The sequence below is a fragment of the Leucoraja erinacea genome, chromosome 14 (genome assembly GCF_028641065.1).
Source record: "Leucoraja erinacea ecotype New England chromosome 14, Leri_hhj_1, whole genome shotgun sequence".
Classification (NCBI taxonomy): domain Eukaryota; kingdom Metazoa; phylum Chordata; class Chondrichthyes; order Rajiformes; family Rajidae; genus Leucoraja; species Leucoraja erinaceus.
Genome location: NC_073390.1, coordinates 26,301,736 through 26,329,209, shown reverse-complemented (window position 1 = coordinate 26,329,209; position 27,474 = coordinate 26,301,736). Strand labels below are relative to the sequence as shown.

General features: G+C 43.2%; 1 protein-coding gene across 1 annotated transcript in view; it reads right to left on the bottom strand.

Annotated features, from left to right (window-relative positions):
• LOC129703451 (ephrin type-B receptor 1) overlaps window positions 1-4,232 on the bottom strand; it is a 405,586-nt gene extending 401,354 nt beyond the window's left edge. Inside the window, exon 1 of the mRNA XM_055645911.1 lies at window positions 4,045-4,232. Coding sequence (XP_055501886.1) covers window positions 4,045-4,096 — 52 coding nt within the window. The 5' untranslated portion in view covers window positions 4,097-4,232. The remainder of the gene's footprint in view (window positions 1-4,044) is intronic.
• Window positions 4,233-27,474: the final 23,242 nt, after the last annotated feature.

Sequence of the window (27,474 nt, the reverse complement as noted above, 5' to 3'; positions counted from 1 at the left end):
GCGGGAAAGTTTAATAGAAATGTGTGGGGCAAGTTTTTTTTTTACACAGAGTAGTGGGAGCCTGGAACACATTGTCAGGGGTGATAGTGGAGGCAGATATGATAGTGCAGTTTAAGAAGCTTTTGGATACGCAAGACGGATATCGATCATGTACAGGCACAAGAAATCAGTTTAACGGCATCATGTTTAGCACAATCATTATGAGCCGAAGGGCCTGTTCCTGTGCTGTACTATTCTACATAACGTGATACTCATTAAGTTCTGCACACAGGAACATAGGAGCAGGAGTGGGCCACTCGACCTCTCAAGTCTGCCGCACCGTTCAAGATAATCATGGCTGATATGCCCCAGGCATATGTGCCAGTTCCCCATTGCCAGCAATTCTCATATCTTTCAAAAATGGATTTACTTCCACTTTAAGAAGTTCCGATGATCTAACTTACTAGGGTAGAGAATTCCAGATTCGAGATGTTCCCTCAGCTCAGTTTCAAATGACCACCCCTAATCCTGCACCTCCATGCCCTCATTTGAGACTCTTCCATGTGTAGAACCATGCAGAGTGATCCACCAGTTTCACACAGCAATCACCATTTCTGACCAACTTGCTCCTGAAACCAACAGTATCTGTACATGCTTTTATATTAAGGATGTGCCCACATTGTCTTTGCCTGCACGAGAGATACAATGAACACCATTCATGCTGGCATTCCACAAGAAAATATCAGTTTACTCTTCGCTTTCTTTTTCAGACATCTTTCTTTGAAGCAACTAGGAGGAAAACTATTTTTTTTAATGTAAGCCAACTGCATTGATAATTAAAAGAACATATTCTCTTTTTACAAAACTACAAAACATAAAACAGTGATGACCGTGCAGGCAAATAAAACTGGCAGCAGTTTCTACAGTACAATTCAACAGATTATACCACATATTGCAAGCAGAAACAGCAGACTTTAGAGTTTTCATTACCACACCCTGCAAATCCACTCTTTTGGCTTCAAAATGGCTCTGATCAGATATCTATCTTATAAATGGGGAGCTACGGTGACCAGATGAATAACCTATAGTGGTATGACATACAATGTCATATTTTTTTAAAGGAGATCCCGATGACTGGACCCAAATTCAGAATTTGACATTGGGCTTAAATTTGTATGGAATAAGTAAGGTGCAGAACAGGAGTGAAAACTGGTGTAACACGTTTCCCACTAACTATGAGCTTCTTTCATGGCCACCATTAATTCCTGGCTGAACCCGACTCCTGATCTATAACTCCCCGGCAACAACCTCAACATTATTCACAGGAAAGATTCAATATTGATAACTAACCAGGCCGTGCAAGATGAAATCAGCAGGAAAGAGAAAGAAAGAAAGCGAGAGACTCAACAGGGAAACACTCACACATACAACACCCACAAACATAGGCAGACATTCATCAAGGAAGACACACAAATATGTTCAAGGAAAAACACACACATTCACACTCAGGGGGACACATACATATTCAGGGTGATACGCACACACTCGGGGACACATGCAAATGCACACAGAAACATTCTGAAAAATACAGGTACACACAGAGGAAGAGACACACACACGTATGATTGCACAGCCCCCTATCAGGGCAGATGCATGCACACACACACCTCATTCATGGGGGCAGATACATAAACACATACACATTAACAGACGAAGTCAGAAACACACACAATCGCACTCACATACACACAGTGCATTCCCACAAACAGACGTACACCCAGAGAAGTAGACAAAAGGGGAGAGAGCGACACAAAATACTGGAGTAACTAAGCGGGACGGACAGCGTTTCTGGAGAGAAGGAATGGATGACGGTTGGGGTAAAGACCCTTCTTCAGACTGAGTGAGAAAGTGAGCGCGTACACACACAGATTACTTCTTCCCATTTTATGAAGTTGTATTTCAGAGTTTCAGTTGAACAATAGCCTCGCGTAGGATTTTAAAATACTCAAGAAACAGTTGCTGCCATGCACAGGAGTTAAAGATCACCCAGTCATGCCGGCTATTCCCAGAGCTGCTGCGTTAAAGACAATACGTGGACGGGGTTTGAAACTACTCTGAGTCGAGCGAGAACGTGATCCACTTGATTTTGAGCCCTGATGGGCATTTTCTGTGTGTAGCCAACTTCGCACATTCTTCAAGAGTGTAAGCGTTAAACCACCACAAAGGTACACTAACTGGGACCCTGAAGGCCCTCGCAGTATTACACGTATGGTTGGTTTACATTTCATAGGTCTCGGTGGGGGGAAAACGCAACCCTCCTTTACAAAGAACACTCAAGCTGCGATGTGGAGGCTTTTCGGACGATCCCAGGCAGTGTGCAGTGAATTTCTCCCCACTGTCAGCTGGACAGGTTGCAGCCTAGGCAGGGACCAGGGATTTGCCACAGGTCCCAGTCCTGTGGCCGAGAGACCCTTGTTCCAGTCTTCAGCCCCATCCCCCTCCCCTCCCCTCCCTCGCTCGCTCGCTCGCTGCATTTATTGCAATCTGAAAGGTTTTCCTCCCGTCTTGACATCTCGGAAATCCCCCCTTGGATTAGTGGTGGAGGAAGATGTGACTTGCAGGCAAATGCGTTTGAAATGGCTTGGGGGAGGAGGAGGAGGGATGGGTTGTGAAGCCCCATCTCCCCAGAGACCCTCATTAGAAGACTCATTAGAAGCAATGTATTAATGAACTCGGAGAGTGGCGACGTTGAGGCACTCCTCGAGCGACTCAACAAGCATTTTGAAGGCACCGGTTGCAATAATGAGACCATCCTATTTCCCGGATTCCAGTCCCCCTACCGCCAACCAGTCTACCCGAACCTAAACAACAGTGCCCAGACTGTGGCTCGCAAAACGCAAATTAATTTATTTACATGCTTTACGGATTCTTAAACATATGCAATCACAGCTTTGCTTATTCGGATCTGGCAGGTTGCACGAATATCTGAGGTTATTGTATCTCGAAAATATGTTAAAGAAAGGAAAAGTAAAATAAAATAGCGTGCACCGTGAAATGTTACAATAAAACACTAGGATCGTGCACGCATTGAAAGCACTGCACATTCTTAAAAAGACTGTTTCCCAGAGATTGAAGGTACAATATAATCTCCATGCTGTCCACTGCCCGAACACTTTCGATGTTTAAAACATCCATTGGAAAAGGCAGAGAAAGGGAGATTAGCGGCAGAAGGCAGGAGATCGGGAACAATAGTGAAGACACATTTAATGCAACTTTGTACGTTACGCCATGCCAGGTAATGAGGTATTCACATTTAAACACGATCTCTGCGATTTTGCAGAAACAGATTTTTGCCCGAATTATTCAGGACGCTCTTCCAGGGCAGTGAAAGAGAAAGATCCTGGCCATTGTCTAACACAAGAGCAGGGCTAACACGGTCAGGGGCAGACGATTCCCGTTGACCCACGCAACACCTGCACACCCGTTTATCACACCCGGCTCCCGAGCACCGCTGGCACAGGTAGATGGACAAAAACATCGTAGTTCCCGACATCTTAGCCGTCGCTCTTGCGGGGAAGTCCCGTTTTCTGGAGTGCGCTAACTGGCGCGGTCTGCTGTGTTGGAATGTGCAGCCACCCTGCCGCCCCCGATCGCTTTCCCCCTCTCCTCACACACACATGGGACAGCACCAGGACCCCCGCTCACTGCCAAACAGCCCCGGTGATGCGCCGGGAGCCACACGGACCGGGAGAGGGGCTGCAGTTACAGAGTGGAGAGGGGGTGACCCGGGCAAGCCGCAGGCTCGTCCATCCATCAGCTGAACCCACTGCCTCGATGCATCATTCTGAGGGGCATTGAACGAACTCTTGCCCAAAATCCGCTGCATTGCAGCTGCAATGGGGAGAGGGTGTGGGGGGAGGTCGCAGAGGTTAAATGCATTACTTTTTCCACAAGCAGAAAGAATGTCATTTTCCCCTAGAAAGCTCGTTTGCAACTTTTGACTTCGAACATGCAAGTTTCCCACCAATGCAAGGCTGCACAGGTGAGGATGGGGTTTTGGTTTACCTTCCACGGCAGCAACTGCAGGCAGCAGGCAGAGAAGCAGAAGAGAAGCCATGCTCTGGATCGTGCCCGGAGGTCTCTCGCTGATGCTGATGTTAATGTATGTGTATGTGTGTGTGTGTGTATGTGTGTGTTACATTGCACGCTGGGCAGTAGCGGAGCGCTCCACTCTCACCGACAGGCGAGCCTCCTCCCCCATCCTAGTCCCTCTCCTCTCGCTGCCCCCAGCACACCAATCAGCAGATGGCCCGCCCCCCCGACCACTCCTGGCGAGTGCAGCAAACAGCAAACTTTGCACATTTCCAGGAGCTGCAAGTGCAAAGAAAAGTGAGATGGCACTATCTAGTGGGAGCAGCGAGAACTGCGCACTCCGTCTCCTCTCGTTCACGAGCTCGCTCCGCCTTCACCCTTCAACACCGTTTAATTGCCGGAGAAATTATAGCTGAGGTCTCCGGAAACAAATCACTGCACACGTTGGAAATCTGAAATAAAAGCAGAGCAGCGGGCCCGGGAACATCCGCAGGGAGAGGGGCGGTATTAAGGTGCCAAGTCTATCGTCCTGCATCGGAACTGAAAGAAAAGTTAGAAATCAAACATGCTTACGGGTGCAGTGAAGTTCAGATTCAGATTAGTTTATTGACCATATATTGTCTATTATTTTGCACGAAGCTCATAAAGTATACATGGTAGTGCTAGATACAAGAACAATTAAATGCAAGAACGAATGCCACCTGTAAGTTCAGCCATCTCACAACACCATCGACCCGGGGCTCAATGCCAACCTCGGGTCTTGTCTGTGTGGAGCTTGTGTGTTCTCCCTGTGACCGCGTGGGCTTCCACGGGTGACGTGGGGTGCGAGGAGGTGGGTATTAGGCTCCTTCACGCATCCCAAACATATACTGGAGCGTCAACTGTTCATTGTAAACTGCACCTCAGCGGGTGGCAAAGGAATGAGAGGGGAATGATTGGGCATATGCCAGCATATGAATATGATGCAGGGAACTAAGGAGAGGGAATGAAGACAAAAAATGCTGGAGAACCTGAGCGCGGGTGAGGCAGCATCTATGAAGAGAGAAGGAATTGGCGACGTTTCGGATCGAGACCTTTCTTCATCATGTGTGTGTGTGTGTGTGTGTGGGGGGGGGGGGGGGGGGGCGGGCGTTTTAGAGTCATATAGCGCAAACGTGCCTTCAACCTATCGCTCCATGCCAACCTTTTTACCCATCTACACTAATCCCATTTCCCTGAATTCGAACCATATCCTTATATGCCTTGCCTGTTTGTGTTTGTCCAAATATCTCTTAAACATAATGATTGTATTGGTATCTGATCTACCATCTCCTCTGGAAGCACATTCCAGATATCAACCACTCTTATCCATAAGATCCTCTTTAAAATTCCTTCTTATTTTAATCCTATGCCCTCATGATTTTACTAAGCCTGCCTTGGGAAAACTATTCTGACCATCTACCCTGTTCATCATTTCATCATTTTTTCATCAATTTTCATCAATTATAAAATTCTATCAGTCACACCTCAACCTCCTTTGCTCCAGAAAAGAAAAAGCTAATTTTATTGGATAATAATATAACTAGAGTCTTCCCCATAACGAGTCCCACACTCCAGGCCACATCCTGGGACTCCTCTGCACCCTCTCCATGCAATCATATCAAAAATCACAGTGTAATGACCAGCATTGCATAGAACAGTCATATCTGTAAATATGACTGGTAGGATTGAATATCCTGAGTCCAAAGGGCAAAATAATGTTCTGCATCAGAATAAGTAAATATGTGGGTTTCGCAGTCACCACTTCCACACCAAAGCATAGCTGCTACCTCTCAAAACTAGCATTCTTTACATTTTCACCTCCAAATTGTGTAGGGATTATGTGCTCGATCTATGTCATCTATCCATGTTCTCCAGAGATGTTGCCTGACCTGCGGAGTGGGAGGTGAAAATGTAAAAAAATAACTCAGATTCTGAAAATCTGAAATAAAAACAGAAAATACTGGAAAAACCCAGCAAGGAAGGCAGCTGTCCTGGAAAGAGGAACAGTTAACATTTCAGGTCTGCGACCCTTCATTAGAGCTGGGTAATAATAATAATAATAATAATAATAATAATAATAATACTTTATTGTAAATACATACAATGAAATTTCAGGTGTACTGCCCGAGTGGAGCTCCAACGTATCAGATAAATAATAACAAATAACGAATACAAAAGCGGCAAGAAAACGTTGTCATAATGTGCAATATTTCACAGTATAGTGTTGTGGCAGTACAAAAACTGTGGCCCCTGGTTCTGGATTCTCCCAACATCGGGAACATGTTTCCTGCCTCTAGCGTGCCCAAAACCTTAACAATCTTATACGTTTCAATGAGATCCCCTCTAATCCTTCTAAACTCCAGAGTGTACAAGCCCAGCTGCTCCATTCTCTCAGAATATGACAGTCCCGCCATAAAGGCGAATTAACCTTGTAAACCTACGCTGCACTCCCTCAATAGCAAGAATGGCCTTCCTCAAATTAGGGGACCAAAACTGCACACAATACTCCAGGTGTGGTCTCACTAGGGCTCTGTACAACTGCAGAAGGACCTCTTTGCTCCTATATTCGATTCCTTTTGTTATAAAGGCAAACATGCCATTCGCTTTCTTCACTGCCTGCTGCACCTGCATGCTTACTTTCATAGACTGATGTACAAGGACCCCCAGATCCCATTGTACTTCCCCTTTTCCCAACTTGACGCCATTTCGATAGTAATCTGCCTTCCTGTTTTTGCTACTAAAGTGGATAACCTCACATTTATCCACATTAAACTTTGTCTGCCATTCATCTGCCCACTCCCCCAATAGGTGACGTTTTGGATCGGAGCCCTTCTTCAAAATGGCTTAAGGGCAGCAATTACCAGTGCATTAAGCTTCTTGGTCTGTGTAATGTGTTGTTAAAGGTAAATTGGAGGGACCTGAGAAGTGTTATTTTTCAGATAACATTGTCTGAAGAAGGGTCTCGACCCGAAACGTCACCCATTCCTTCTCTCCAGTGATGCTGCCTGTCCCACTGAGTTACTCCAGCTCTTTGTTTCTATCTTCATTGTAAACCAATGCTTGGTTGCCCTCACAGGTTGTTTCAAGTTATTTGTATACCACTCACTGAAAAATGTCATATCACTGCTGAAAAATGTCATATCACAAAACCGTCAGGAAGGGAAATGGTACCATACCCCTTATTTAGAGATGATTTGTGTTCGGTCGTGAAGATATTTGACTTTGATTGTGTACGACCTCAGTGAGAGGCCCCTGCATAGTTCTGATCTTGTTACCAAGGAAGAAAAAAAGGATATACTCAGATTAATAGTGTACAGAGAACATTCACTGGACTGGTTCTGGAGATGGCAGTTCTGATGTTTTGGGAGAATTGAGCAGACAAGGCCTGTATTCTGTCTGGATGAGAAATTATTTCAATGAAACCTATAAAATTTCGTCCATGACTTCATAAGGATGTTTCCCCTGGTGGATGGATGCTTGTCTCAAAATAAAGAGTCCAGAAGGCTCAGAATCCAGGATTCTGATGGGGAGAGATTTAGTCCTGTAGAAGATAGTGGATTTTGATGGCTTTCTCTACCCCAGAGAGCTGTGGAGTCTCAGTCACTGAATGTGTTCAAACAGAGGCGGCACAGTGGTTCAGTGGCAGAGTTGCTGCCTTACAGTGCCAGAAACCCGGGTTTGATCCCGACTGCGGATGCTGCCTGTACAGAGTTTGCATGTTCTCCCCATGACCACGGGGTTTTCTCTGGGTACTCTGGTTTCCTTACATACTGCAAAGATGTGCAGGTTTGTAGGTTAATTGGCTTTGGTTGTAAATTGTCCCACACGTTCACAAGTTATAGGAGTAGAATTAGGCCATTCAGCCCATTCTCTGCCAGTCAATCATGGCTGATCTCTGCCTTTTTCTACCATTTTTCTGCCTTCTCCCCATAACCCTTGACACCCATTCTAATCAAGAATGTTTCTATCTCTGCCTTAAAACACCCACTGACTTGGCCACCACAGCCCTCTGTGGCAATGAGTTCCACAGATTAACTACCCTCTGACTAAAGAAATTCCTCCTCATGTTTCTTAAAGAGTGCCCTTTAATTCTCAGGCTATGACCTCTGGTCCTAGACTTTCCCACCAATGGAAACATCCTTCCCACACCCACTCAATCTATGTCTTTCATTAGTTTGTAAGTTTCAATGAGGCCCCCCTCAACCTTCTTTAAGCCAGTGAATTGATGGCCCAGTGCTGTCACACGCTCACCATATGCTAACCCATTCATTCCTGGAATCATTCTTGTAAACTTCCTCTGGACCCTCTCCAGAGCCAGCACATCCTTCCTCAGATATGGGCCCAAATTTGCTCACAGTACTCCAAATGCGGCTTGGCCTGCGCCTTATGAACCCTCAGCATTACATCTCTGTTTTTGTATTCTGGTCCTCTTGATATAAATGCTAGCATTGGGGTTGCCTTCCTTACTAACGATTCGACTTGCAGATTAACTTTTTGGGAGTCCTGCACCAGCACTCCCAAGTCCCATTGCACTGACAATTTCAGGACTCTCTCCCCATTTCGAAAAGAATCAACACCTTTATTCTTATTACCAAAATGCATGACTCCGCACTTTATTGTCCCTAGTGTGTAGGATAGTGCTATCACATGGGGATCGCTGTCGCTGTGGACTCAGTGGGCCGAAGGACCTGTTTCTGCACCGTATCTCTAAACTAAACTAAACTAAACTAAGATAAGTAAGTTCTGAATATTAAGTTAACAAAGGGATAAAGGGCAAACACAGGTAGACAATGAGCTGTTTCCATGATGAATGGCGGAGACAGCTGAAAGAGCTGGGCAGCCTTGCTCATGTTATCAATTCTTGTGTCCTAATGCAAACAATCCCATGGCACCATTTATTAAAAAAAAGCAGAGAGCAAAAAAAACCTTCAATCGATACTTCAGAAAAACACTTAATTATATAATCCACTGCAGTCTGTGGGATTTTACTGTGCATTTTCCTATCCAGCAAGACTCAGTTAATCAGGCACTCTCGGGACTTCAATGGCATACTTTCCAGATTATTGGTTATTATTACCATCACTACCCAACACACTCTTCATTTAATTTTATTATGCATTTCATAATATTATAATACATTTCCAGTGAACCCAGTGAGTATAAAGAAAACTCAGGAACAGGGCCTCCAGTGAGTTAAGGTTTAACACAGGTACTAACGCCCTGGGAGTTGAGGTTGGTGAGCTAGTGCCAAGCTATCAGGATCTCCATATAATCAGATAGCAGTTTATCAGAGTTTTACTGCATTTGCTAATCACTCAGGCAAAAAGTCCACTCACCAACACAAGCATTATGTAATTTGACAAAGAAAAGATTAAAAAAACATAGTAGTCAAATATAGCAGTTAAAAGAATGAGATAGTGAAGTGGACAGGACATGACAACCTAAGGCATGGCCAATAGTGGAGATGAAAACATTGAGGATATTCGGAATGTAGACACAAGGAACTACAGATGTTGGTTTATATCAAAGATAGACATAAAATGTTGGAGTAATTCAGTGGGTCAGGAGCATCTCTGGAGAAAAAGGATGGGTGATATTTTGAGTTGGGACCCTTCTTCAGTCAAAGTAGAGGGTTTCGGTGGGGGGGGGGGGGGGGGGGGGGTGGTTGGCGCTGGAGGTGAGTAAAGACCAGGACCAATCATGGCCGACCACAACCTCAGGCAGCACGATGCCTGGTAAGTCCATTGTTGGCTCGCAAAGCAGTGATCTCAAGAGGGAAAAATGTTAAGAACTATGGAACTGGTAAAACGACTAGTGTGCAGGAAGGATGCAAAGTGGGAGGGAGGGAGGAGAGGAATGTAACTAGACAATACTTAAAATTAGAGAATTCAATGTTCATACAGTAGACAGAATCATCTATGACAGATGTGTACCCATGTTATTTCAAGAATGGACATTGATGGACATCTATTACAAACTTACCGACTACCAAACCTATGCAGACTACACTTCTTCCCACCCTGCTTCTTGCAAATATGCTATTCCCCACACTCAATTCCTCCGTCTCCATCGCATCTGCTCCCAAGATAAGGTGTTCCATACTTGAACATCCGAGATGTCCTCATTCTTCAGGGAAGATGGGTTTCCCCCCTTTCTATCATAGATGAGGCCCTCACAAGTTTCCTCTGGGTCCCGTAGTTCTGCTCTCGTTCCCCCTCCTCCCAGACACAACGTGGACGGAGTTACCACTTTTCACATTTCATCCCACCAGCCTCTGCATCCAACACATTATCCTGTAACAATTGCGTCACCTCATCAGTGATCCCACCACTAACCACCTCTTCCCATCTCCAAGCCTATGCACCTACCTCAGGGGCCACAACTCCTTGGCTCATTCATCTCTTACCCCCCAACTACCTCCTCCCCAGGTACTTTTCCCTGCAACTGCAGGATATGCAACACCAGATACCTCCTCCCTGGGACCCTAACTGTCCTTTCAGGTTAGACAGAGGTTCAGATGTACCTCCTCTAACCTCATCTACTGTATCCAGTGTTCCCAATGTGAGATCTTTTACTTCAGCTAGACCAAAAGTAGACTTGGCGACCATTTTACTGAACTCGCACTTAGCCTGCCTAGGCCTATGGGATCTCCCAGTTGTCAACCAACTCCCCTTCGCATTTCCCTACTGAACTTCATAGCCAGAGTGAGGCCACACGCAAATTGGGGAAACTGCTCCTCATATTTTGTTGGGTAGCGGGGGGGGGTGGTGTGGGGTCGGGGCGTGGGGGGGGGGGGGGGGGGAGGGGGGCGGTTGTGGGGCAGGGGCGGGGGTGTGGGTGGGTGCGGAGTATGGGGGGAGGGGGTGTGTGGGGGGGGGGGGGGGGAGTTGTGGGGGGAGGGAAATGTGTGGGCGGGGGGGAGTTGTGGGGGAGAGAGGGGTGTGTGGGCGGGAGGGGGGAGATGGGTGGGTGGGTGGGGTGGGGGGGGGGGGGAGTGAGCTAGGAGAAAAAAATAGATGGAAGTGTTTTGGTGTCTACAACTTTAGACTGTGCACCCCATACACAACAAGAGGTACTCTATAACTAGTATTCAGCTTACCAGGCTCCGTCCTGCTGGAGGCCGTTTGTGGCTGGCCCAGACTGATGCTGGTCTATTCTCGCCTCCACCTTCAACCCCCCTCCCACCCGCCACCCTCTGCTTTCAGTCTGAAGAAGGGTAGTGATCCGAAAAGTCAAGCATCCTTTTTCTCCAGAGACGTTGCCTGGCCCACTGAGTTCCTCCAGCACTTTGTATCTAAATTTGAGGATATTCAGAAGATGCTCAAAACACTCGGCAGGTTAGGCAGCATCTGGGGAAAGAGAAATGGATTAACATTTCAAGTTTGATAAAGGGCAACACACTAGCAGTGCTGCTGCTTCACTGTACCAGTGATACAGGTTCAGTCCTGACCTCAGATGCTGCCCACATGGAGTTTTCACGCTTTCTTTGTGAGCGTGCGGGATTTCTTCGGGTCCCCCAGTTTCCTCCCATATACCAAAAACATGATGGTTGGTAGGTTTATCTGCCATTGTAATGTGTGAAGGAATGGGATATGATGGAAATGTGGTGAGAACGAAATGTGTTAAGGTAAATTAAATAGGCCAGCGCAGACTCGGTGGGCTGTAGTGCCCAATTCTACGCTGTATCTCTCTCTATGACGCTATGTTACTGATTCTCTTTCCACAGACACTGCCCAACATGTTGACTGTTTCCAGCATTTTGCAGTCTTAATTTCCGACTTACACATCTGCAGTGTTTTTGAGCACAGAGATCTCAAAGGATTGCCAAGCATGAAGAAATTACAGAGAATAGGAGTTGATCAGAAAATCTAAATGTGAACTTTAAAGTCAGGTGTGCTGAAATGGGAGACAAATTAAGTTAGCAATGATACCGGAGGTGGTTGAAAGGGACTCAGTGGTAATTGGGACATTTCTTTAGGAAACAAATTTACAGTTGAAGAGGGGAGGCAACATAAGGGAATTGTAATCGACAAATGCAGAGATAACCAAGGGGTGATGAGGACATTAGTACCTTATAAGTGAACATATAAGATATGTTCATCTTGGAGCTACAGTCATGGGTGAATAAGCTTCATATTTTATGGTTGCTATGTTCTGAGGCTGATGGGATTTTTAATCATCTGTTTTCTAATGACACAAAAGGTCATGTGCAGTGAGATGCAGAGAAAATAACCCTGTGTTATCCATACCATACATGAGTATTTCAGACAAGGCAAAAGATAGATAAACAGACTGCAGAATAGAGTGTTACACCTATGGAGCAAACAGTTTAAGGGAAAACGCAGGCGCCGAAACAAGGTAGACATAAATTCATCCTGCGTCTATGAGAGGTCCAATCAAGAGACTGATAACAGCAGGGAAGAAGCCGGAGCACATTCAAAGAGAAATGCATTCTGTTGGGAGGAAAGGCACCACCATTTACAGCACCTCAAAGAACAGTCTCATAGCATCAGAATAAAATATCAGAATAAAGGTCACGACAAAATAATAAGTGGCAAAACAAGTGGCAAGGTGGTACTGCTAGTAGAGCCACTGCCTCATGGCTTCAATGCCTTGGGTTCGATCCCGACCTCTGGTGCCATCTATGTGGAGTTTGCATGTTCTCCCCTTGACTCTGTGGGTTTCCTTTGGGTGCTCCGGTTTTCTCCCACATTCCAAAGATTTGCAGGTTGATACGTTAAACTGACTGTCTTTGGGGTGCAAGTGAGTGGTCGAATCTGGGGGGTCATTGATGGTAATGGGAGGGACTGTGGGGTGGAGAATAATTTGGATTAGTGTAAATGAGGGCTTGGCAGTCAGTGTGGACTCAGGCTGAAGGGCCTGTTCCTATGCTGTTTGATTCAATGACTGTGAAATTATTTTTGTGGTAGTGGTTAGGATCAAAAATGCCCTGACAACAGATGCCCCAACTATTAGGGCAGCACAGTGGCACAGCAGTAGAGTTTCCACCTTACAGCACTAGACACCCAGGTTCAATCCCGATTAATAGTGCTGTCTGTATGGAGTTTGTATGTTCTCAGTGTGACCGCGTGGATTTTTTTTTTTTTGAGTGCTCTCTTTTCCTCCCACATTTCAAAGACGTACAGATTTGTAGGTTAATTGGCTCCTGTAGATTGTCGCTACGGTGTAGGATAAAACTGGTGTAGGATGATAGCCTGTCGGCGTGGACTCATTGAGCTCAAGGGCCTGTTTCCACACTGCATCTCTAAACTTAACTAAAACTACAAATGCAACTTCAACATTCAAAAAGGAGCTGGATTAATTATCAGAAGAAAAATTGTCAGGGCCGTGGGGAGAGGTCATGGGTATGCAATTAGTTTCATTGCTCTTATATGTCAGTCAGTATAGACTCTACGGGTAGATCGATCCTTTCTTGTTGAAAATATGCTGTGATTCTGTGGTCAAAAGAATCATCAAACAGCTTAATATGGGTGAAGTCATAACTTCGACATCAGTTGAGGAAAGATAACATAATCTTTATTTAAAGTTCAGGAGAAAAATAATTGGAAGCTGAAATTACACTGATGTATAGTACTTGCAGATTACAAAGGGGAATGTAAGACTTGAACCTCTGTAGAATTTTTGAAAAATTGTCAGTACAAATAGATGTTGCGACAGCCATCATTCAACATTTACAATAAAGAAATCATCCTCTGAAATGAGAAGTACATTTATACAATTTGCAATCTTATTAAATGCAGTTATCAATGAGGCAGACTACATGCAATAAAATAAGTTACTGCTTAGATTATACCCAGTACAAATGATTAATGCTGAGACAGTAATTAGTTAAGCAGTTAATACCAAGGTTGTGATCAATGCCAAAGGTTAATACTAAGGATTTCTCAATGACAGGAGGTTCTTGCATCGATTATTAATATTTTATACTGACCTTAGCCTCAGTTTTAACATTTTAGTTTAGTTTAGTTCAGAGATAGAGTGGAACAGGCCCTTCGGCCCACAGCGTCTGCTCCTAGCAACGATTACCCATACATTAGTTCTTTACTACACACCAGGGACAATTTACAGAAGCCAATTAACCTACAAACCTCTATGTTTTTGGAATGTGGGAGGAAACCGGAGCACCTGGAGGAAACCCACATGGTCATAGGGAGAATGTAGAAACTTTGTAGAGACAGCACCCGTAGCCAGTCTTTGACAGTGTAAGGCAGCAACTCTACCGCTGCGCCACTGTGTCTCCCCCTATGGATGAATCAGAGTCTCAGTATTAACCTCTTGTTACTGCCACAGTATTATTCAAAAATCAACCACAGATGTTGAAAACCCGGACTAGGAAAATAAATTACTGGAAACATTCAGCTTCAATTTTAATCTTTGCCATCTTCCTTCTTCCTGAACGATAGCCTCCCCTCTGCCAGAGTGACAAATGTCGATCATGTCTCATTTATTTCCCACACCTCTGCTCTCACTTCCTTGTCTCCTGGACAGAACAAGGTCAGAGTTACTCTAGTCTACCCCTGCCACCCCACCATCAATTTTTGTCAACACCAAGAAGGTTCCACCATGAGATGCATCTTCCTCTCCCCTACCCATTCAGCATTTCAAAGGAGCAGTCTGATTCTCTGGTCCACACATCCATTTAATACCAACTGTTCCCCATCTTACATGAAACCGTGGGAGCTGTAACACCTTCTCCCCTTCCTCCCATCGTGGGACCCACAGTTTCCTTCCTGGTGAACCAGTGATTCATTTGCACTTCCTACGTCTCTAGCATACAGTATAGCAGTTGGTATTCACACTGCAGTGTCCACTACAATGGGGCACAAAGACTGATTGGATGACTTATTTGCCCAACACCCTTAATTAGTTCTAGGGGCAAACCTGAGCTTCCTGGTGCCTGAAACATCAAAACCCATTCCACTCTCACTCTGTCATCTCTGTCCATGGCCCCTTGCATTGTTACCAGAAGCTTTCAAGCAGACAAGAAGAAACAGTATAGTCTTTTTTGCTGACTGGCTTTTTTTTTCACTGTACCTTAGGACAGGTGATAATAAACTCAACTAAGCACAAAACAAGTCTGAGGAACAACACCTCATCTTCTCTCTGAACACATTACCGCATGTAGCACTCAATGTGAAATGCTCTAACTTCGGTAAACTCATTTTCTTTGTCTCTACTTAAACTGGCACAACTGCTGCAAATCATCTGGATCTGTGATACTGGTTCCATTTATCCCTCTATGATTAACACAGCCTGACCTGCTAGGCACAAGCACAGATTTATAATTAGCACAGGTTACAATTAATTGTTATGTTCCATCAGCCTTAAACTGGCCCAATTGATCAATGTGACTTATCTCCAAGTCTGAAGGATCCTGACCCAAAATATCCTCTGTCCATTCCCTCCACCTACTGACCTACTGAGATCCTGCTGCAATTTGTTTTGTGACCTATCGATAGGGTGACCTTTGTCTCATCCTGTTACAAATATTTCCTTTTGATCTACCAAAATCTATCTATCTATCTTTGAAATATACAGTTACAGCTACAACTGGACTAAACATTCCAGTCCCGTGCTTTTCACTTCATTAGAGAATATGGTTAGGTGTGTTGCCAGAATCAAGGATGATGAAGCCAGAATCAACGATGAGATGTGTAGCCAGAAGTGGCAATTGGGTGGGGCCCGTGCTTGGAGATTGGAGTCTGGGGCATAGATAAGTGCCCAGACAGAGTGGGTACAGGGAACCCAGCAAAGTATGCAACCATAGTTGGGAACTGGAATGTGGGCAGGTGTACAGGTAAAGTCAAGTATCGGGAAAGTTTGGCAAGTGGTGGATTATGGCAGCTGAAATGTGGTTAGGTGTTGACTGGTGCCAGAGCTCAGGAATACATGGACATAGACATAGAAAATGCAGCACAGGTACAGACAGCCCTTTAGCCCACAATGTCTCTGCTGAACATGATGCAAAATTAAACTAATTTCCTCTGCCTATATGTGATCCATACCCATCCATTCACTGCATATCCATGTGTCTATCTAAATACCACTTAAACATTATTATCGGCAGTGTTTTTCAGATACCCACCACTCTCTGTGTAAAAACCTTGCCCGCACATCTCCTTTTCTTACCTTAAACAGAATATCATCTAATAATTGTGGGAAAGAACTGCAGATGCTGGTTTAAATCGAAGGTAGACACAAAATGCTGGAGTAACTCAGTGGGACAGGCTGCATCTCCGGAGAGAAGGAATGCGTGACATTTTGTGTCTATCCTCTAATATTTTTCTCTATGCTGGGAAAAGATTCTGACTGTCTATTTATGCCTCTCATAATTTTATATACTTCTATCAGGCCACCCCCTTTCTCTGATGCTCCAGCCAAAACAATTTAAGTTTGTCCAACATCTTCTTAAGCTAATGCCCTCTAGTTCAGACAGCATTCTGGTAAACGTCTTCTGTACCCTTTCCAATGCCTCTACACACTTCTTGTAATGTGGTGACCAGAACTGCACACAATACTCCAAATGTCTTCTAACCAAAACTTTACAGTACAAGGCTGCAATATGACTTCCTGATTTTTATACTCAATGTCCTGACTAATGAAGGCATACCATACATTTTCCATTATCATTCCGTCTACCTGTGTTGCTATTTTCAGGGCGCTGTGGACTTGGAACCTAAGATCTCTCTACATCCATGTTGTTGAGGGTTCTGCCATTAACTGTATACTTTCCACTTGCATTTGAATTTCCAAAGTACAACACTTCACACTTGCTTCGAGTCCATCTGCCATTTCTCTACATAGTGTGCCTTGGTATGTTGTGGGAATCTAGAGAAATATACATAACTGTATGAAATCAATTAAATCAAATTCCACTGTGGATCTAATGTGAACTGGTGCTAGAATCAAGGCGAGGACAAGATGCACTCGAGTATGTCTTGTTCTCGGCATCTCTCCTTCTTATGAGAGCTTTTCACAGACTGCATGCCAGAATTGAGGACTTGGTCACTGAGAGTCTCTTGTGCGACCAAATCCCTGCCTTGATGACCTACTTCCCAAATTCTCATTAAAAATATAGTCATGGAGGCCAATTTTCAAGGCACGTGCAGCAAGTCTCTTTTTCCTTATTTCACATCAGTAAAGGATCCTTACAATAGCATGCAGGTACAGCAGACCCTCAAAAAGCTAATGGCATGATGGCCTTCATTGCAAGCGGATTTGAGTTTATGAGCAAGGAGGTTCTACTGCAGTTGTACAGGGCCCTGGTGGCACTGCACCTGGAGTATCATATGCAATTTTGGTCTCTTAATGTGAGGAAGTACATTATTGCTATTGAGGGAGTGCGTCGTAGGTTCACCAGGTTAATTTCTGGCATGGCAGGACCGGCATATGATGAAAGAATAGGTCGACTACTTTTGTATTCATGGGAATTTAGAAGGATGAGAGGAAATCTTTTTGAAACTTATAAAATTCTTAGAGGATTGGACAGGTTAGATGCAGGAAAAATGTTCCCGATGGTAGGAGAGTCCAGAACCAGGGGTCACAGTTTAAGAGTAAGGGGTAGGCCATTTAGGACTGAGATGAGGAAAAACGTTTTCACTCAGAGAGTTGTAAATCTGTGAAATTCTCTGCCACAGAAGGCAGTGGAGGCCAATTCACTGGCTGTTTTCAAGAGAAAGTTAGATGTAGCTCTAAGGGCTAAGGGAATCAAGGGATTTGGGGGGAAAAGCCAGAACAGGGTACTGATTTTGGATGATCAGCCATGATTGGATTGGATCACGGTTTGGATCATACCGACGAGAGGGCCTGTACATTGGGCCATCCGTAGTGGCGACTACGGAGGGGTTATGGCCCTGACCACGGGTGAACAAAGGAGGAGGACTGGCTGAACTTTGTTGCCTTCCACCACAGTGAAGAATGCTGTGGTGGATGTTTGTGTTAAATGTTATTGTGTATTGTGTGTTCTTTTTAAGTGTATCGCTGCTGGCAAACTCACTTCACTGCACCTTCGGGAGTATGTGACAAATAAAATTGACTTTGACTTTGATCATATTGAATTGAAATGGCTGAATGGCTTAATTCTGCACCTATTTTCTATGTTTCTATTTTTCTAATAATCCCAATGCACACTGAAAAATTCAGTTCAATTTCATATATGCATCATCGTCAATTGATCTACCTGTTTGCGTGGAGCTTGCTGCCAGTACTCTGATGTTACTGGTGAATTGGGGCTGATAAGATTCCACTTCCATTCATTATAATGGAATGAAAATCTCACTTGAACACCCAGTTGCTTCAAGCTACTGATCTCAGTTATATGGTAATCATTTCCCCACATGATTTAAATAGGTGATGCCTATAATTTAAATACAAGAAGTCTACTTGGCTTTGCAATGAATTAGATGGGGAGCTAACTGAAGATAATTCAAAAAGTGGTTAATTTGGCTGCTGGGACATTTCAAAGAGCTATCACCAATCTATCCTAACAGGGTAGGTTTATTTATAGCACAGGCTTCAAGGAGCAAAACCAGAATGCATCCATCACTAGCAGTGCAGGATGTTCCTTAAACAATTAATTACAGCATCAGTCCACCCTCAAAGCCTCATGAATACATGATACAAACAAGGTCTCCTTTGGATGTCCACAAAACAAACATATGATTTATTCTGTATGAAGTGAACTATGCTAAACAGAATTTATTGCAAAACCTCACAATAACTCACAAATAGTGTTAATCTGAAATATATTGCCAGAAAGATAATGGAAGCAGTTTTAATCATTTTTTTTAATTCATGGGATCCTGGCATCAATACTGGGGAAGGAGATGCAGTATTGAGACACACTCAACCAGGTGATGCAGTCAATATCTAAGTCTATAATTCGGGTTTTCAATTAAAAATGGGAGAATAAGTATTTGGATGTGAGAGATGTTATAGATTTAAAGGGAAAGGTCAAAGTCATAGAGCAGCACTGTCAGTTAGGCGACGACAATAGTGTGTGTCAGGAAAGGACAATGTGCTTAACAAAAATAATATATCAGTGAATGAAAACAAGGTATGGAAAAATGGCATGATAGTTCAAAAGAAAGGCACTTTATCTCAAAGTGAAGCAGAACAAGTTAGATGAATTAATGCACAAGGAGAAATAAATAGGTTTGATCTAATAGCCATTATATTGTGAATGAATGGTGGCTGAGCTAGGGGGATATATATTCCAGGATTTGAAAGACACTGGGAAGGAAATTCAATGTTTGAAAGGACAAGTAAAATGCAAAAGAAGTGAGTGCAACCATGATAGCAAGGGGTGGATGTAAGACAGTGATGAGGAACGATATTAACTCAGGAAAAGAAGCAACAAAAATCAGTAAGGGTGGAGAAAAGAGATGACTTCATTGAATACTTTAGCATATCTGGCATTTGGGAAGGACGGATTGGAAAGAGAAAGGTAGTGAGATAGTGTTGTTAATAAATGACAGTCAGGACGATTGCTTTGCCCTGGATGATGTCTAGCTTTTTGAGAATTGTTATGGTGCACTCTTCCACGCAAGTAGAGAGTATTCCAAGACACACCTGACATTCCTTGAAGATGATGGCAGTAGTTCACCTAGCACTGGAACAGCTGCAAGTCATTGTTGGCAAACACCAGATGGCTGCCCAGAAAAATCATTTGACCAAGTAGAATGGAAATATATTTTTACAGTATTGCAAAAATTTCAGATGGGAGAAAATTTTATCTCATGGATAAAATTGTTATATGATAAGCCGACTGCCAGAACACTGACTAACCATATACTCTCTCCTAAATTTCAATTATCCAGGGGCAATAGACAGGGATGTGCGTTATCATCCCTGTTATTTGCCCTTGCGATTGAACCTCTAGCGGAAAGTATAAGAGTACATCTGAACATTCACGGCTATAATTCTAAATACTAATAATAAAATATCATTATATGCAGATGATGTATTATTATATATCACCAATTCCCAAGTTAGTATTCTAAATATATTAAATCTTATAGAGGAATTTGGCTCCTTTTCAGGATATAGAATAAACTGGAACAAAAGTGAAATTATGTCAATAAAACCTGAAGAGCTGACACACCTTCTAAAATTCCCTTTCAGAATTGCTACAGAAAAACTCAAAAATCTGGGTGTTCAGGTAACTAGAAAATATACCGCTCTCTTCAACGCAAACTTCCCGCCTTTACTTACTAAATTAAACGCTCTTATTCAATTCTGGAAAACACTCCCGATGTCTCTAATAGGCAGAATAAATGCTATAAAGATGATCTTCCTCCCACAAATCCTGTATTTATTTCAATCAATACCGATATATCTTCCTAAAATTTTTTTCAAAAGACTTGATTCTCTGATTACAAACTTTATTTGGGATTATAAAACACATAGAATTCATAAACGGCATCTATGTAAACCCAAAGAAACGGGTGGATTGGCTCCACCCAACCTCTTATACTATTACTGGGCAACGAATATTAAAAATGTAATCGACTGGCTGGCCAATTCAGGCCAACAGGTAGATTGGTCAATAATGGAGAGAGAGGATTGTTCGCCTTTTAATATAGGCGCGATTCTTCTCTCTCTCCAATAAATTTGAAGAACAGACTATATGATAAAAATTCACAGTACTATGAATCTGGAGACAAGTAAAATCAACTTTTCAAATAATAAATTTATCTCTTCTTTCACCAATAGCCAATAACCCTTTGTTCAAGCCATCTATTATAGATAAAACGTTTACATATTGGGAAAGACTAGGAATCAAAAAACTTGGAGATTTTTATGAGATGGGAACTGCTCTCTCATTTCAAGAATTACAGCCGAAACATCACCTGAAAGGTAATCAATATTTCAGATATCTTCAAATTCGAGACTATCTGAAAACATATACCCAAGACTACCAAACTTTGCTGCCAGATATACTAGACGAATATATGAATAGAAATTCAAGTTAACATCATAACTTTGTATAACACCCTTTTAAATATAGAAATCCCATCGTCAGAAACAATTAGAAGAGCCTGGGAAGAGGAACTAGGCCTAAAAATTCTAAAAGACAGATGTGAAGAAAACATTTTATATATACACAATTGTTTGATTAACGTTAGACATAGGTTAAATCAGTTTAAAATACTGCATAGACTCTACTATTCAAAGTCTAAACTGAATAAGATCTTTCCAAATGTACCCCTATTTGTGATAAATGTCTCATTCAGGAAGCAACTATAACACATTCCTTCACCTCTTTTCATAAAATTACATAATTTTTGGAGAGGAATTTTTGAAATTCTCTCAAAAACACTAAAAACAAAATTGGACCCCGACACGGAATTGATTATTCTAGGTACGTCAGAAGCCTGCTTTGAGCTATCATTATTTCAAAGACGTTTCCTCAATTATGGCCTGATAAGGGCGAAAAAACAAATGCTCAAATTTTGGAAACATCTGTCACTACTCTTAAAATGTGGATTACAAACATGTCTGAGACGCTACATCTTGAAAATATTAGACTTGTCTTAGCAGAAAAACCAGAGCACTTTTCGAAGACACGTACACCATTCATTGATTTATTACAAGGATAGTATGGTGCAACACAATTTTGGAGTTAAATCTAATTACAGGTTGGGTGATGGGTGGGGAGGGATGCGAGGCAGGTATATCATCACTTTTTTTTTCCTTTCTGTTTTTGTCTTTTTATTTCTCTACGTCTTCCTTATTTATTTTATTTACTCACACTTTGGCTACACCACTTTGATAGTCTAGGGGTTCTATCCTTGCACATTCCACTCTTTCTCCCTCTTGCTCTTTCTCTCTTCTTTTCTCTTAACTATAGCTAAAAGTCAAAATTGAAGTTGTACAATAACTGTATTATGTCATATGCCACTGGTTATATTTTTGTACACTTGCTTCTAATAAATTTAAAAAAAAATTTTTTAAATTAAAACATTGTGGTAATTGTAATGAGTCGAGTCAAACACATATCAAAATACAACACATGTTTATTAAATCTACTTACAGCATCGAACTACAGGACATTACATTTCCTAGCAGCTACTCATACTGACTGGCATAGGCAAATTCTTGTTAATATAAAATGCATATTAGGCGGAGTCACTGCTAACAAACACTACAATTGGCTAGTAAGAAATAACCAATCAACAGTAATTAATAATCTTGCTGCAAAGTGCACATGGGAAAGTACAATAGTCTTATGTGATACTTAAAGTAATTCAATCTGAAACCAAGGTTTCTAATCTATATCCTGTACATGTGAGTACCCAGGGTACTCAGGGTCTCTGATAACACAGGGTGCCAGAGTTCCATATCTCTTAATTCTTTAACTGAGATCTATGGGTCTCTGATTCTCCGAGGTAGAACATTCCAAAGATTCCCTACCTTTTGAATAAGCTGTTCCCACTTTTCATTCTTAAACATCTACTCCTTATAGATATCTTGATGTTTAAGGAATCAAGAGAAATAGGCAGACGCAGGAATAGAAATAAAAGATCAGCTTTGCTATTCTTGAATGTCGTTGCAAGCTAGATTAGAATCAGAATTAGAATCATACTTGGCGAATAAAGCGTGTTTTGCAACATACGAGGAATTTCATTGGTCAGGTCAGTCATACAATTAAAAGCAACAGATCACTCAAAAAAACACATTTTAACATAAACATCCACCACAGTGACTCCTACACATTCCTCACTGTGATGGAAGGCAAAATAAAGTTCAAGTCTCTTCCTTTTGTTCTTCCTCAGTCGTGGGCCTCGAGCCCCCGTTGACGGGATGATATTGACTCCCGTAGCCGGCGGCATTCGAGCCCTCTGCGTGAGGTGATCAAGGTCCCGCATCGGGGGGATGTCAGCTCCGCCGTGTCGGACGATCGAACCTCACGTCGGGACTGGTCGAACCTTCCATGACGTTGGAGCTCCCAACTAGCCTCACCCGAGGCTGCGAGCCCTTGATGTTGATTCCACGGTGGTCGCGGTGGGAGTGATCCCAGGCAAGGGATCCGCTCCGATGTTAAGTCCGCACCACGCGGTGGGGCTCACGACAGTCCAAGGAGGCTTCCAACTCCATCGATGGTAGGCCGCAGAGCCCGGAGAATGTGATCCGAAAATTGACCACATCTCCGGGAAGGTAAGAGCTTGAAAAAAGTTTCCCTCAATCCCCTCCCCCCTTATAAAACAAACCGAAGAACATTGAAACAAACTTTTAACGCACTAAAAAACAACAAAAAGAAAGAAAATACGAACAGACTGCCGGCAGGGCAGCCATCGCCCCGGTGCCCCTGGATGGGCCAATGAGTAATTTTTGATCATATTTATTACATTAATTTGCTCAGTGCTTAGATAAAGATATCATGGAGTCACAGAATAGTCTTTTTTAAGATCTTGCATTGTGTAATGGAACAGGATTAATCAGTAATCTGAATGTAAGATATACTCCAGGGAGAAGTGATCACAGTGTAATAGAGGCTTACATAGAGTTCTGGAGTGACACACTTAATTTGAAACAAGAGCCTTGAGTTTAAATAAAACAAGTTACATAGCTCCAATGAGTGGACCGACATAGCCAGGGAATTTAGATTGAAAGTCTCGCTGTCACATAACAATGAAAGACATTTAAAGAAATATTTCATAATTTGCATCCAAGAATCATGACTTTATACACCTCTATAAAATCACCACACTGCCTTCTGCGCTCCAAGGAATAAAGTCCTAGCCTGCCTAATCTCTCCCTATAGCTCAGGCCCAGAGTACATCCTCGTAAATCTTCACTACACTCTTTCTAATTTAATGCCACTTTTCCTAAAGCAGGGTGACCAAAATTGAACACAATACTCCAAGTGTGTCCTCACCAACTGTTTGTATATTTTATACTCAGTTCCCTGATTGATGAAGGCTAGCATGCCAAAAGCCTTCTTCGATACCCTTTCTGCAATACACATTCAGGCAACTATATAGGCACAAAATGCTGGAGTAACTCAATGGGTCAGGCAGCATCTACCACCACTACCTTCGTCTTTTGACTTTGAAGGCAATTCTGTATCCAGTTAGCTAGCTCTCCCTGGATTCTATGTGATCTAATCTTCCAGAGCAGCCTAATAGCCAAATAATTCCACCATACGGAACCTTATCAAAGGCTTTGCTGAAATCCATTTGAACTATGCCTATGGCCCTGCCATCATAAAACTTTTGCTCACTTCTTCAAAAAACTCAATCAAGTCTGTGAGACACAAACTCATACATTCAAAACGATGCTGACCCCTAATCAACCCCTACCTATGCATGTATATATTATCCCTCATAATCCACTCCATTATCTTTCTCACCACAGATAGTCATAAGTTCATAAGTGACTGATGAAATCAAATATGCTGAAAACTTTGACCACTTACATATGAAGCTCCCATTCTCCTGACTAATCTTGAGGTCATCCAGCTGCAGCTCCAGTTCCCTAATGCAAGGAGCTGCACCTGGCCATAATTCCCACAGGTGCAGTCATCAGGGACCCCAGCAGTTTCCCAGACTCCCCACATCCTGCAAGAGGAACATTGCACCATTCTGCCTGCCATCTCTACTGCACTAAACCAAGAAACTAAAAGCACTAGAACCACACAGGCTGTACATTTACCTCCTGTTCCCTCCACGTAGTCTGCACGGTGTGAAAGTGGGATAACATAGAACTAGGGTAACCAGTAAGATGTAGAGATTACTGGTCTATAGTTCCCAGAAACTGAGGGCATCAAACGGCAAGTACATCTTGCATATTCGAGTGAGTGCTGTGAATTATTCAATTTGAGTAAAGGAATGACAAAATAACTATTTGAAAGAAATCATACTAATCAATCTGTTTTAATGCAGAGGCTATGTACATTGGAGTAAATCAAGGGAAATGGTCGATGTTGTGTATTTGGATTTTCAAGGCATTTGTCAGGTGCCACATAGTTGATTGAACTAGTTCACTCGAACTTGAGTGAACGCGTGATGAATGGTCAGCATGAACTAGAAGGCCTGTATGGTCTGTTTTTTGCAGTGTCTTTCAGTCAATCAACTGTGTTGATTGGTTTCAACCGAAGTTAGACCCAAGAAGCTGGAGTAACTCAGCTAGTCAGCCAGCATCTCTTGAGCAAAGGAATTGGTGACATTTAGGGTCGAGACCCTTCTTCAGACGGCTTGAAATGCTGTCTGACCCGCTGAGTTACTCCAGCTTTTTGTGTCCATCACTAGTTTCTGTTATCCCTGTTTAGCACGAGGGAGCCATTTACAGAATCCAATTAACCTACAAAACCCGCATGTCTCTGAAATGTGGGAGGAAGCCAGAGCACCCGTAGGAAATCCTTATAGTCACAGGGAGAACGTACAAACTCCACATGGACAATACCATAATCAGGTCTTTGGTGCTCTACAGCTGCATCACTGTGCCCAACAATCCTATTTCCTAGGTAGACAAAAAATGCTGGAGAAACTCCAGCGGATGAGGCAGCATCTATGGAGAGAAGGAATTGGCGACGTTTCAGGTCGAGACCTTCTTCAGATTGATGTCTGGGGGGGTGCGGGAAAAATAAAGGAAGTAGGCAGAGACAGTAGGACTTGTGGGAGAACTGGGAAGGGGGAGGGGAGGGGAAGGAGGGAGAAAGTAAGGGTTATCTAAAATTACAGAAGTCAATGTTCATACCATTGGGGTGTAAACTACTCAAGCGAAATATGAGGTGGTGTTCCTCCAATTTGCGCTGGGCCCCACTCTGACAATGGAGGAGGCCCAGGACAGAAAGAATGGGAATGGGAGGGGGAGTTGAAGTGCTGAGCAACCGGGCAATCAGGTTGGTTAAGATGGACTGAGTAGAGGTGTTCAGCGAAGCGATCGCTGAGCCTGCGCTTGGTCACGCCGATATAGAGAAATTGACACCTGGAACAGCGGATGTAGTAGATGAGGTTGGAGGAGGTGCAGGTGAACCTCTGCCTCACCTGGAAAGGCTAATTTGGATTTATTTGAGGCCTCTGCACTGCACCAAACATAATCAGTTCCATAATTTCCACTGCAGGCTGCCTTCACAGTTGCGTGAGTTGGGATCTCTCCTGACGTTAATGCAGGGCAGACTGTGAGTCTGGTTACACTCTCATCGATTATTCCATGCTCCAGCTCCTGATGTCCGAGCCAAGTCTCCTGAAAACAATTTTGGTTTTATTTTTAATCTCTTTCAAAATAGAACAAAACCATAAAGCAAGCGAGGATTAAGGAAGTAAATTGATTGGCATTGCTTTTTAATCCATTACATTGGTCGAGGAAGCAGTTATTAATATTTATCATCCCAGTCTTGGCAGAGTAGTGCAGATCTGAGCCATTCAAGTCCTGAGCTAGCTCTCCCTATGACCAGAGCAGAAGAGCTCAGGAGGGTGGTGAACAATGTCCTTGAATGTCGCACAGTGCGGTGCTCTCTCAGTACTTCCCCTCCCACAGCGCGTCATTCCCTCAGTATAGCCCCCCCCCAGATTACGGCACTCCATCCGGCTGCCTCCTGCAGTTTGTGTCAGTATCAGTGGGGTCGCACAACAGCAGGTTGGAGGAGATACTTATTCATGGGAGTGAAGAGAGGAGATCTCACAGGGTTGGTGCGTGAACTCACTCTGACATTTTAACAAGTCAAACATCACTCATTGACTCACAGGGAGCCCATTCCCCACTGACTGTATTACAGAGGATAATATGAAAAAGCCCATCACACAAGAGGTGACTGAGAGAGTCCCACACTAAGACCATTGCCTATGGAATTAATGAGAACCTCACTGACGATTTTGTAATGAGGCGAGTCATATGCATGTCAAGGTACAACACATGTTTATTAAAGTCCACTTACAGCATTCTTCTTACAGTAGGCCAGCAGCTACTCAGACTCATTACTTCTGACTTCTGATAATATAAACCAAAGATCTTAGAGCAGAGCAAGACAGGCCACTCCTGCGAACTACAATGGGCTGACGTGTAGTACGCTACGGAGGGGATCCTGGGCATTTTTCCCCGCCCATTTTAGTAACCGGAGCCTACCTGACCCGACCCGACTCGCAGTGTAATCAATGTTGCGGGGCAACAGTTTGTGTGTGTGATATAGGGTTAGATTCATAATTCTGTCAGTTCATACTTCTTGTCAAGAATAAAAATTGACTCTAGTAATTGTCTTTTTTAATGTTTTTTAAATCATTTCTTTTTAAATGGCTCACAAGCAGTGTTTGAGTTGATTTTGTAGTAACCGGATCCAACCCGACTCGCAGGGTAATTGACATTGCGGGGGAAGTTTTTGTGCGTGATACAGGGTTAGATTCATAATTCTGTTAGTTCATA